Raw genomic sequence first — 13,509 nt, forward strand, 5'->3', positions numbered from 1 at the left:
AGCGGCGTTAAACCCAACTCACTCACTCACCTAGCTACAGAGTTACAATCAATGTCTATATTTCACATGAATATAACATAACAAGGTCTATACATAGGCTGACAATGAGCTTCAGATCGGGGAGGATAATCTTAAAAAGTTCAAAAACTAGTTTAAATAAAATCAGAAAAATACATCACAGAAAAAGTTCAATAAAGATTCACTTAACAATTCTGTTTTAAGTGAAGTGTTGAAAAGGGTCAGAAGGTCATTGTTGGTACAGTAAAAGGTCACTCATTGTGGTCAGATGCGAAACACACGTTCTCGCCATCACGGTCACTGGAAGTAACATGTCTTCCGAATACAACGAGAACTAAAGTTATACATTATGATTGTACCTTTATAATATAAAATCCTCAGAGACATATATAACTGTTTACCTCACGAGGGCCAACATATGTTAGACCAGGGACCTGACTTCCACGACGCCAAGTCATCAGTTGAGGTTACCAGTTACAAAACTTGTCCAGTGTACCTACATCCAAAATATCAGATGAAACGGTTTAAATTATGTGACGTACTAACGCGGACCTATTAAATGACCATCGACACCACAACGAGCAATTCATCTGTCTACCTGTAATTTCACAAGAACACCGCCACTGAACAGCCAACATATAAACACTCGTCAGGTAAGTATGAGGACCAGGTGGTTGGCACTTGTCATGCTTGACGGGCGGAGAAGACAAACCGGTTCTGTGTACCGTGATTTGAATATGCAAAGCCAAGGAGTGCGAGGCGAGCTCGCTACCTGGATCAGGCCAACACCCTCGTACTAGACCAATAGTGGTCCATTCTTGCCGAGCGCCGAGTCAGTGCATTTGACGTTCAGGGTCGCCTGATACACAACAAGCAAGCGGCCGGGTAACAAGGCGGATCGATAAATTGGCTCCATTGAACTGTATTGATTCTGTACTTAATTTGATCCGACGGCTGTAGAGGTGTGAATGAAGAGGGATACCCCCTGATAACTGGATATTTGTGGAACAATTTACTATTACAACTATGGGCGAAGTTGATATCATCGGCAACCAGGCAAGATCCCGGGAGGGTCGGGGCTTGTCGGTGAGGGGTGGGGACAGCGACAAGTGGATCACTATACAAAAAAACACTTTCCAGAACTGGATAAACCTACAGCTTCACGGGTCTGGCCTGTCAGTGGACAATCTACAGGAGGACTTATGTGATGGTGTCAAGTTGTGTGTTCTCGTAGCATCTCTACAGCAGAAACCCAGCATCGGAAGAGTTATCAGGAAACCGAATAACCCACACCAGTACCTTGAAAATGTCACTCTCGCACTGAATGCCATAGCGGCCGACAATATACGACTTGTCAACATCGGTAAGCAAGCAGTCACACACCCCTACACTAGACCCACCTTTACCACGCTAGGTTTTGCTAGCCTTAAGCAAATGACACTTTCTGATCATGACTCCACAACCATCTATCACCTTTGACCTGATTAACATGTCTATTTCACGTATATCTCACTAAGTATGTTGTATATATATATGTAGGTTAATGCCCGGTATTAATAACGATGTATGTCAATAGCCTGTTGTTTGTTTCATCGAGATGATTTGATATCATGTCATGCGGATGCATTTTGTATTTTGTATTTTTCATTTTTGGGGTGGGGGGGTGGGGGGGTCATTGGTGTTGATAGCACCTTGCTTTTAAGATATATAATAATTTTAAAATCTCATTTCAGTTAAATAACTGAAAATGCTGTCTTGATCTGTGAGTGGGTGAGTGAGTTTATGCTTTACGTCACATTGGCAATATTTCAGCCATATCGTGATGAGTCTTGATCTGTACCATTTAACAAAACAGTGCTTCCTATATCAAAGAATGTGTTAGTTTGGAATCAGATTTATTATCTGATAGCTGTATGTTCATATACAATCACTTACATGACACTGTTTATGTTCTGGACAATCCCAAATGCCACACTTGCTAACCCACTGTATTTCATGGTTGACCAAGTGTGTTATTACTGATGGGTGAACACTTGTTGTGGTGGGGTTAGTGTGTTACATGGGACGGTCGACATGGTTAGGTTACTTTGACTTATGTCGATATCTCCGTCATATCAAAATTAAGTTGAAATGATGGAACTATTTCATCAGCAACCATGATTACAAACCGTCTCTCTTGTATGATTCAACTTTCCCTTGTAGCATCAATGAAGGCAATATTCCAGCATGTCGGTATATAAAGAATATTCCACATACTGGTATATATACACTATCAAACATACTGGTATAGACCTTGGTACATTATGCCACATGTAGGTATATAAGTGTGTACATATATATATATTTATTCAATATCTCACAAGTCAGTAATCATCACACCCGTGAAGATTCAGGTTAGAATTGGTCTTCAGCAGCCCATGCTTGTAAGAGGTGAATATGCTTGTCATAAGACATAAGAGGTGATCGGGATCGGATGGCCAGGCTCGCTGATTTGTTTGATGCATGTCATCGTATCCTACTTTAGTAGATTGATGCTCATGACATGATGTCAACCACTGGATTGTCTGGGCTGGAATATTGCTGAGAGTGGTGTCAAACAACAAAGAAACACAACAGCCTACAATGTGATCTAGTAACAAGTCATGGTTTCACAGAGTAGCTATTTCAGTTGCTTCAGGTGTGACTCCCACATTAAACATACCAGCACAATCAGACCTGCACCCAGTCCCACTTAAGGCCTGAAGTTATTTATACACATGATATACTCCTTTGTTGACTGCTGGTTTGATAAGTCAGCATTGGTGAGTAATCAGCAGGTTGTTTTCACACAATGGAAAAGAAAAGATTTGTTTTCCTAAATCTCATTATGAATCAAATCAAAACGCCAACTATCATTTGTGTCTTGATTGTGTGAATGATTGTGTGAATATTTCATAGATCAAAGCCCAACACTGCTGGTCAATTTGACTGGTATTAAACAACAAACTCTACCTCACTCACTCACTCACTCACTCACTCACTCGTGTGTCAGCGCTGATAAGCATGTTCTTGATAGAAAACACCCATCCTATATCAATATGTCTCCTACATTCCAGTCTACTTATAACAGTGAAATCAGAGTGGGTGTGGCTAATAGCTTGTGTGTGTGTGTGTGTGTGTGTGTGACTTTGGGGGCATGTCATTGTTGCTGTTGTCTCCATTGCTATAAACAAGTGGACAAAACTTGTCAGTATCATCGCCCCGACACACCCTAGTTGACACAGGACATTGTAACTCCCCACCTTCAGCCCGCCCCCCACACCCTAGTTGACGCATTCATGAAGGACTATAGTCACATTTCGTTGTGGACAACCATTCTTACCATTAGGTAGATGGAAACGTTGTGTCAGATTACGTTTTGAGGACTAAGGGATGATAACAATTTATTTCTAACTTTGCAGCAAATGTATAATTAAGAAATGTATTGAAAAATTCTTGTACACCATGTTCAGGTCTTTTCACTTTTTCGTACGGTGGTGGAGTAGCCTAGTGGTTAAAGTGTCTCATCATGCTGAACACCTGTGTTTGATTCCCTTTTGAGCTTACAACGTGTGAAGCCCATTTCTGATGTCCCCCACCGTGACATTGCTGGAATATTGCTAAAAGCGGCGTAAAACCATACTCACTCACTATTTTCAAATATTAATTCTATTTTAGCTAGTTCAACAACCACCAGACTAGCCATGCCTGGGTTAGGTAACTGTTTTCATGATACCAGGGCAGATACAATTGTCGCCATGGTTGTGCACCGCTGGACCAGAAGGTGGTGTGTGTCAGTGTTGCCGTCACGCACGTCCATCACTCCCATCATGCTCTGTGAAATAGGTGACAGTTTTTTGTGGACAAGGTAAACACTGCTGATAGGACAAACAAGCTATAAATTTCAAAGTGACCTTTTGAGGAAATGTGAGGTTGACGAAAGTAAACACAAGTGTCTTTCCTGGTGTGCAGGTACCACTCATGTATTTGCAGCACTCCGTGATTCATGTCACAGTGAGGGCGGCGCCTCGTACTCTTCATCTCACCTAGTGCGGGATGGGGAGGAGGATCTTCTCATCAACTACCATCAAGCCATATCATTAGGAGCTGATAGCGCAGGGGTTTATCTGGACATGATTAGGGGTCAATATTCGGCCCTAAGTCTGCAACTAATATCAATAAGAATTCCCAAATTAGAATAAAACATTTCCGACTTCATACTGTATGGTTATAACTTATAACAAATATGATCGCTTTGTAAGGTGACATGTATTTCCCTGATAAGAGCACCAATACAGGAAGAGGTTTTAATGCTGAGTTCAACATTGCTCACTTTAACCTTGAATGCAATAGTAAAATTCAATGTTAAAAATACTTCAGAATTTAGGAAAATAGGAACCTAAAAAAAAAATCGAATTTTTAACAAAAGAACAATTTTTTACCAAGTTCTCTGCCAAGGGCAATTAGTTTAGAATCATAGATAAAATTCCTGTCGTGCCTCTAGACTTCCCTTATGTTTGTATCAAATAGCAAATAAAGAAATAAGTTAAAACTGCCAGTGCAGTTTTTTAGGCCTCCCCAAAATTATTTGGTTTCAGGTAACAGGATCGACCCATTTTTTCACCTGACTTGTCACCCATCAAAGAAAATCCATGTCTCCCCCCCATCAAAGAAAATCCATGTCTCCCCCCCAAAACTAACATTTCCAACTTTGGGTATCTGTGAACACACAGTGCCATTTAAAAAGTGGTCAAATGTAACAAATGTTATATTTGGGATAACACTCTCTGAGTAAAGTACAGATCTTCGTTCTTTTTTGGTATGAGTCCCGTCCCGTTCCGTCCGGAAAGTGTTATCCCAAATATAACATTTGTTACATTTGACCACTTTCTAAATGACATTGTGTTTTCATAGCTTACGGCTATGGGAGCCATGCCAATTTACACTTGTCAGAGGGGTACACAAAGTATGTGATCTAGACTACCAGTTGTCAGACTTTCATTTTTGTGGAAGCCTCAGTGGCTGAGTGGGTTAGATCGTTGACTTTGCGTGCTGGCGATAAGGTGCCTCACTTGTTTCTAAATAAATCTGTAGCTATACAATTTCAGGCAAGTCCTATTATCATGATTATTGGTATTTATATTTGAACTATATATATATAGGTACAATGACATACAAGACCCATGAATGTTAATTGTTACATATATATGCATTAACATACAACATGTACAATGAAAGTTAATTGCTACACACATATTGGCATACAATTAGCGTTAGTTCAGGTGTGTGTGTGTGTGTGTGTAAGTGTGTGTGTGTGTCTGTGTCTGTGTCTGTGTCTGTGTCTGTGTATGTCTGTGTGTTGGCTGCGACTGCACCCAGTGTCAGCTGTGTGGGATGGTTAAGCTAACAATACCTGTGCCACTACACAGCAGAGTGAAGGCAGGTCACGTCTGACAGACACCTCATGAATAACAAACACTGTTATAACCATACTATTCATCAACCCACGTCTCTGTTGGCTAGGACAGATACAAGCACCACCCCATGATGTATTGAAATCTAGGGTGTGATATACACAGGCTCTGTCAGGATATATGTAATGTATTGAAATCTAGGCTATAAAATATACAGGCTCTGTCAGGATATATGTCATGTATTGAAATCTAGGCTATAAAATATACAGGTACTGCAAGGATATATGTCATGTATTGAAATCTAGGCTATAAAATATACAGGCTCTGTCGGGATATATGTAATGTATTGAAATCTAGGCTATAAAATATACAGGTACTGCAAGGATATATGTCATGTATTGAAATCTAGGCTATAAAATATACAGGCTCTGTCGGGATATATGTAATGTATTGAAATCTAGGCAATAAAATATACAGGTACTGCAAGGATATATGTAATGGTTTGAAATCTAGGCTATAAAATATACAGGTACTGCCAGGATATATGTAATGTATTGAAATCTAGGCTATAAAATATACAGGCTCTGTCAGGATATATGTAATGTATTGAAATCTAGGCTATCATATACAGGCTCTGTCAGGATATATGTAATGTATTGAAATCTAGGCTATAAAATATACAGGCACTGCCAGGATATATGTAATGTATTGAAATCTAGGCTATCATATACAGGCTCTGTCAGGATATATGTAATGTATTGAAATCTAGGCTATAAAATATACAGGCTCTGTCAGGATAAATGTAATGTATTGAAATCTAGGCTATAAAATATACAGGCTCTGTCAGGATAAATGTAATGTATTGAAATCTAGGATGTGATATACACAGGCACTGCCAGGATATATGTAATGTATTGAAATCTAGGCTATAAAATATACAGGCACTGCCAGGATATATGTAATGTATTGAAATCTAGGCTATAAAATAAACAGGCTCTGTCAGGATATATGTAATGTATTGAAATCTAGGCTATAAAATATACAGGTACTGCAAGGATATATGTAATGGTTTGAAATCTAGGCTATAAAATATACAGGTACTGCCAGGATATATGTCATGTATTGAAATCTAGGGTGTGATATACACAGGCGCTGCCAGGATATATGTAATGTATTGAAATCTAGGCTATAAAATATACAGGCACTGCCAGGATATATGTAATGTATTGAAATCTAGGCTATAAAATAAACAGGCTCTGTCAGGATATATGTAATGTATTGAAATCTAGGCTATAAAATATACAGGTACTGCAAGGATATATGTAATGGTTTGAAATCTAGGCTATAAAATATACAGGTACTGCCAGGATATATGTCATGTATTGAAATCTAGGGTGTGATATACACAGGCGCTGCCAGGATATATGTAATGTATTTAAATCTAGGCTATAAAATATACAGGCTCTGTCAGGATATATGTAATGTATTGAAATCTAGGCTATAAAATATACAGGTACTGCAAGGATATATGTAATGGTTTGAAATCTAGGCTATAAAATATACAGGTACTGCCAGGATATATGTCATGTATTGAAATCTAGGCTATAAAATATACAGGCTCTGTCAGGATATATGTCATGTATTGAAATCTAGTCCATAAAATATACAGGCTCTGTCAGGATATATGTCATGTATTGAAATCTAGTCCATAAAATATACAGGTACTGCCAGGATATATGTAATGTATTGAAATCTAGGGTGTGATATACACAGGCACTGCCAGGATATATGTAATGTATTTAAATCTAGGCTATAAAATATACAGGCACTGCCAGAATATATGTCATGTATTGAAATCTAGGCTATAAAATATACAGGCTCTGTCAGGATATATGTCATGTATTGAAATCTAGGCTATAAAATATACAGGCTCTGTCGGGATATATGTAATGTATTGAAATCTAGGCTATAAAATATACAGGTACTGCAAGGATATATGTGATGGTTTGAAATCTAGGCTATAAAATATACAGGTACTGCAAGGATATATGTCATGTATTGAAATCTAGGCTATAAAATATACAGGCTCTGTCAGGATATATGTCATCTATTGAAATCTAGTCCATAAAATATACAGGCTCTGTCAGGATATATGTCATGTATTGAAATCTAGTCCATAAAATATACAGGTACTGCCAGGATATATGTAATGTATTGAAATCTAGGGTGTGATATACACAGGCACTGCCAGGATATATGTAATGTATTTAAATCTAGGCTATAAAATATACAGGCTCTGTCAGGATATATGTCATGTATTGAAATCTAGGCTGTCATATACAGGCTCTGTCGGGATATATGTAATGTATTGAAATCTAGGGTGTGATATACACAGGCACTGTCAGGATATATGTAATGTATTGAAATCTAGGGTGTGATATACTAGTATACTAGCACCATCAGACTATATGTCATGTATTGAATATAGGCTGTGATATAAACAAGCACCATCAACATATATGTTGTGTACTGAAATAATACTGTGTAATGCTTGGCTAGGACTAGACCTGACTTTCAAACCCTGGTGTTCTTTCAGTTATGAAAAGAGAACTGTTGACCCCAGAAATGAGTCAAAGTGATCTGTGGTAGTCGGACACTATACAGTTGGTCTGATTTTGATCCTATATAGCCATTAAGTGGACAGAGATTGATTATTAATGTCTGAATGACAATTCCATATCATACATACACATAAGAATATACAGGAGTAGAAAGCATCATCTCACAATATAAGAATTTAATTTTTTTTTTATAAATATTCAAATAATGGGGAGAGAACTCAGTTTTATGAGCTGTCCTACTTTAATATATTATATTGAACCCATTATTGGTGTTTGAATTCTACTCAGGCAGAAGTATTTTACATACCTCACTTGACGTGACCATTTTAATAAAACAAGCATGTAATATGTACCTGTTGCCTTACAACTAATTTCAAGATGAGCTTAGTGACAAATTACCACTAAACAAGAGGCTACATTGTGGCTAAGTGACAGACTGTCACATTCTCGCCTCACGTTGACGAATTATCATAACCATTTTAAATAAATTTATTTTTTTCTTTTGTAACATGGGTGAGAATGAATGTTAAAGAAACCATTGACAGCTATAGCTCAACTGTTTCATCTAGACAGCACAGATTAGGCCATATTAAGTTAATGATGAGATTGTCACTCCCTCTTGCCTTGCTGCATCCCATCTCACATCATTTATTGTCACTAGGTACTACAGACTATCAACACCACTCCACGCCTCCGACTCTAACCATGTCAACAATTAGACACCATGTCCTCATCATGCTCATGCTTTTAACAATGTGATATAAATATAACAATTTCTGCCGCTCATTGTTTTCAAAGATTTGGAAAAATATGTAGTAATTAATGTTTCCTGGCTTAAGCCTGATAAAACGTTTTGTAAAGTGGTTATTGAACTATAACAGTGGAATCAAGGAGGGCGATGAGGAGAAACGATTGTGGGGTTGAATTAGGTCAAGTGTATCGTAGTGTTTGAGTATGTGTACCCTGTGTTGAAGTGCAGGGGAATTAACGTTCTGTGGGTGGATTGTGTTTGTTTATTGCATTGCCATAAATCAGGCTGAAGTGATCATAGTGTCAGAGCAGATTGTGCAGTAATTGCTTGTATCTGACACTGGAGTCAGAGCAGATTGTACAATAATTGCTTGTATCTGACACTGGAGTCAGAGCAGATTGTGCAGTAATTGCTTGTATCTGACACTGGAGTCAGAGCAGATTGTGCAGTAATTGCTTGTATCTGACACTGGAGTCAGAGCAGATTATGCAGTAATTGCCTGTATCTGACACTGGAGTCAGAGCAGATTGTGCAGTAATTGCTTGTATCTGACACTGGAGTCAGGGCAGATTATGCAGTAATTGCTTGTATCTGACACTGGAGTCAGAGAAGACTGTGCAGTAATTGCCTGTATCTGACACTGGAGTCAGAGCAGATTGTGCAGTAATTGCTTGTATCTCACACTGGAGTCAGAGCAGATTGTGCAGTAATTGCTTGTATCTCACACTGGAGTCAGAGCAGATTGTGCAGTAATTGCTTGTATCTGACACTGGAGTCAGAGCTGATTATGCAGTAATTGCCTGTATCTGACACTGGAGTCAGAGCAGATTATGCAGTAATTGCCTGTATCTGACACTGGAGTCAGAGCAGATTATGCAGTAATTGCCTGTATCTGACACTGGAGTCAGAGCAGATTGTGCAGTAATTGCTTGTATCTGACACTGGAGTCAGGGCAGATTATGCAGTAATTGCTTGTATCTGACACTGGAGTCAGAGCAGATTGTGCAGTAATTGCCTGTATCTGACACTGGAGTCGGAGCAGATTGTACAATAATTGCTTGTATCTGACTCTGGAGTTGCAGGTGTCAAGTGTAACAGTCCTCCTCTCCCGTGACCTGTGAACCAGGGTGTGATGGAGGTGCTGACAGGGTATTGACAAGCCTCGATTACACTGATCCGGAGAGGCATGCACCACAGCGGGAGGGCCTGTCATAGCCTCACCTTGAAGTCTAAATGTTATGATAGATGGGCTATTGCTAGAAGCTGAAACTTTGCAATTAATTAATAGCATTGTTAGAAGTTTTAAAAATGTCCCAAGAATGTGTAATTGATGGCTTTTATCATGTTTATAGAAGTTGTTTAAATATGGCACAAGAATATTTAATTGATGGCATTGATAAAAGACGTATATCTATAAAAATATGATTGCCTACTGATAATTCAGCTGGTGCTGTAATTGTTACAGATCATTTTAATCATTGTAGCTTGTTTATTTAGGAGACCCCTAGGCTGTGAAAAATGTACAACAGCTATTAAAATTAATAGGGTATGATTGTAAGCAGGATATATGAGTTGATTACTTCCATTAACTTGTTGAATGACCAATTCCTTGACTTGCTGGTTTGAGGAAAGCCATTTCAAGTTGCCATTAGTGTATTAGCTGGACATGGGAGATGGAGAGTCCATCCCAGAAACATAAAGTGCCATGCATACAGAGGCATGTACCTTTTGATCCCGTGTACAGGAATCTTGTGAGAGGACATGCTAGGGAAACGCTTCTGAGCTGGAATGAAACATCTGTTATGGCTGAACAAACTTATTCAGGAAGAATTCTGTGAGCTGTTATGAGATGATATTGTACAAGGCGACTAAATGGAAACGGTGGTCTGGCTCGTTGACTTGGTTGGTTGCATGTCATTGTACCTGATGACATGGAACGTTGCTCATAATATCAACCACTGGTTTATCAGTTGCTGTCATATAGCTTGAATATTGCACATTGAAACATTATAAGTACTGTATGTCAGATGAAGTCTACATCATTTGCCTGCCGTTTGTTTGTTGTTTAACACCACACTCTGCAATATTCCAGCTATATGATGGCGGTCTGTAAATAATCGAGTCTGGACTGAAAATCCAGTGATTGATATCATGAGCATTGATCCACGCAATTGGGAATGATGACATCATCAACCAAGTCTGACCGGGTGATCCTGGTCGTCGCCTCTTATGACAAGCATGGGTTGCTGAAGATGAATTCTATCCCAGATCTTCACTGGTTCTAGTTGTGATATCTATTTATTCACAGACAGAACATTCATTTTAGGTGGACCTTTAAAGATTCCGGGGTAGAATTGGTCTTCAGCAACCTATGCTTGTCGTAAAAGGTGACTAACAGGATCGGGTGGTCAGGCTCGCTGACTTGGTTGATGCATGTCATCGATCCCAATTGCGTGGATCGATGCTCATGATATCAATCACTGGAATGTCTGGTCCAGACTCGATTATTTACAGACCGCCGTCATATAGCTGGAATATTGCTGAGTGCGGCGTTAAACAACAAACCAACAACAACATTTTAGGTGTATCTGAAACCATCACTACTGGATTGTTGTTGTGTCATATTTTTGATTGTTCGTTTGGAAGAGGTTTTCATATAGGCTTTTTACACTTGTATTCCTATTGACCAATCCCATTTCTTTTAGAAATAAAATTTACTATTGTTTAAACACAACAACACGACTTCTCTCAGTGGCAAGACACTGACAACAGCATTATTCTGAAGTTATTGATCTTGACTGTGGCTGCGAATGTGTGAGTGTAGTTGTATCAAATCCGACACCAGCATAATTGATGAAATCTGGCAAGTAGACAGCTGTTACCAGGTTATGATAGACTGTTTTAGAATGCAGAAACATTTTTTCTGATTATGATGTTTGTAGTCTTCTTAAGTTAAGCCAACAAGCATAGCTGTCCCGAGTGGTTTGACTCGTGCACTCATACCTCCTGAGTGAGTGGTATGCAGGGTATGCCATGCATGTTCCCTATATCAGGTGATACATCATATAGCAGGGTGATATATCAGTCATATCCAGCAGGGAACACTGAAGACTGTTGCACATGTTTGAATACAAGTCTCTATTGATCAAGGCTACACTCTTTTCATTGTTGTACACTGTATTTCACAACAATTGATAAAAATGTCTCCCCAAGATAGTGTTTTCTTTCATTCCTGAAGTCTATCAATGAAAACAACTTAAGGTGAGACCCAAAAGAGTGTTTTTTTTTGTGGAATTGCATATTAGACCAGATATTTGAAATATATATCGTGTGTGTACACAAAAAGATCAGATAGCTGAAAAATAATCAAATTGTAAAACAAAATTGCTTGAGGATGTCGAAAATGACCACTAATCTCTTGGGGAAAATGACAACCTGCATCCTGTTGAATGTTTTGAGTACTTGGGCTGACATCGTAGTATAATGTGGGTACTTGATGGATGTTCCGGCAAGCTGGGAGCAATGGACATGATATATGTAACACCATGAATAGTTCATTATTTACCACAAATAGGTTTCACTGCCTAGCAACTTCCAGACAACTGGATTTCAAATCTGAACAAGATTATATTTCAACAGTGAAATTGACCTTAGGTGTTTTAGTGAACATTTCGTCGGTTGTGGAACTATATATTCTTATCAAAGCATATAGAAAAGACTCCCTAGAATATTAAACATGTATCGTGTGTATGTTTGTATGAATCTGATTCAGACTTGTGTACATGATGTATCATGCTTATTGTCTTATTGTATACTCTGTAACCAACACACTTCCACACCGAAGTACTTTACTGTTGTGATTCAACATGTCCGTCAGTGTCCAGTACTGGCTGTGTCCATCTGGTGGTCAGCGAGTCTCACCGGACTGTCATTGTTGACACTGGGCCCTGGAATGTGCGGCCGGCCACGTGTCACAGTGACAAGTCTCTCTCCAGGCATCAGTGACCATGGCTGCTTCATGGGCAGGGGGATGTTCCCCACATCCCTCACTTCTTCCTCTTTGAAAAACGTCAATAATGTTCTTTGTTTGCACCTTATTTTGACTTGTACCACTATAAACAACAGGTAGTACCGCTATAAACAACAGGTAGTACCACTATAAACAACATGTTGTACCACTATAAACAACAGGCAGTACCACTATAAACAACAGGCAGTACTGCTATAAACAACAATTATTAACACTATAAACAACATGTAGTACCACTATATACAACAGGTAGTACCACTATAAACAACAATTATTAACACTATAAACAACATGTAGTACCACTATATACAACAGGTAGTACCACTATAAACAACAGGCAGTACCACTATGAACAACAGGTAGTACCGCTATAAACAACAATTATTAACACTATAAACAACATGTTGTACCACTATAAACAACAATTATTGCCACTATAAACAACAATTATTACCACTATAAACAACATGTAGTACCACTATATACAACAGGTAGTACCACTTTAAACAACAGGCAGTACCACTATAAACAACAGGTAGTACCACTCTAAACAACATGTAGTACCACTATACACAACAATTATTACCACTATAAACAACATATAGTACCACTATATACAACAGGTAGTACTACTATAAACAACAATTATTACCACTA

General features: G+C 38.6%; 1 protein-coding gene across 7 annotated transcripts in view; it reads left to right on the plus strand.

Moving 5' to 3' along the window:
- The first annotated feature begins 711 nt into the window (after positions 1-711).
- The window catches only part of LOC124148569 (filamin-C-like), a 130,036-nt gene continuing 117,238 nt past the window's right edge, over positions 712-13,509 (plus strand). For 3 of the 7 annotated variants that reach the window (XM_048390478.1, XM_048390479.1, XM_048390480.1), the window contains exon 1: positions 712-1,381. In XM_048390478.1, coding sequence (XP_048246435.1) covers positions 1,045-1,381 — 337 coding nt within the window. In that variant the 5' untranslated portion in view covers positions 712-1,044. The remainder of the gene's footprint in view (positions 1,382-13,509) is intronic. The other 4 variants (XM_048390482.1, XM_048390481.1, XM_048390483.1 and 1 more) reach the window with 2 other exon arrangements.

Source organism: Haliotis rufescens, unplaced genomic scaffold (genome assembly GCF_023055435.1).
Source record: "Haliotis rufescens isolate VD_foot unplaced genomic scaffold, xgHalRufe1.0.p SCAF_9, whole genome shotgun sequence".
Lineage (NCBI taxonomy): Eukaryota > Metazoa > Mollusca > Gastropoda > Lepetellida > Haliotidae > Haliotis > Haliotis rufescens.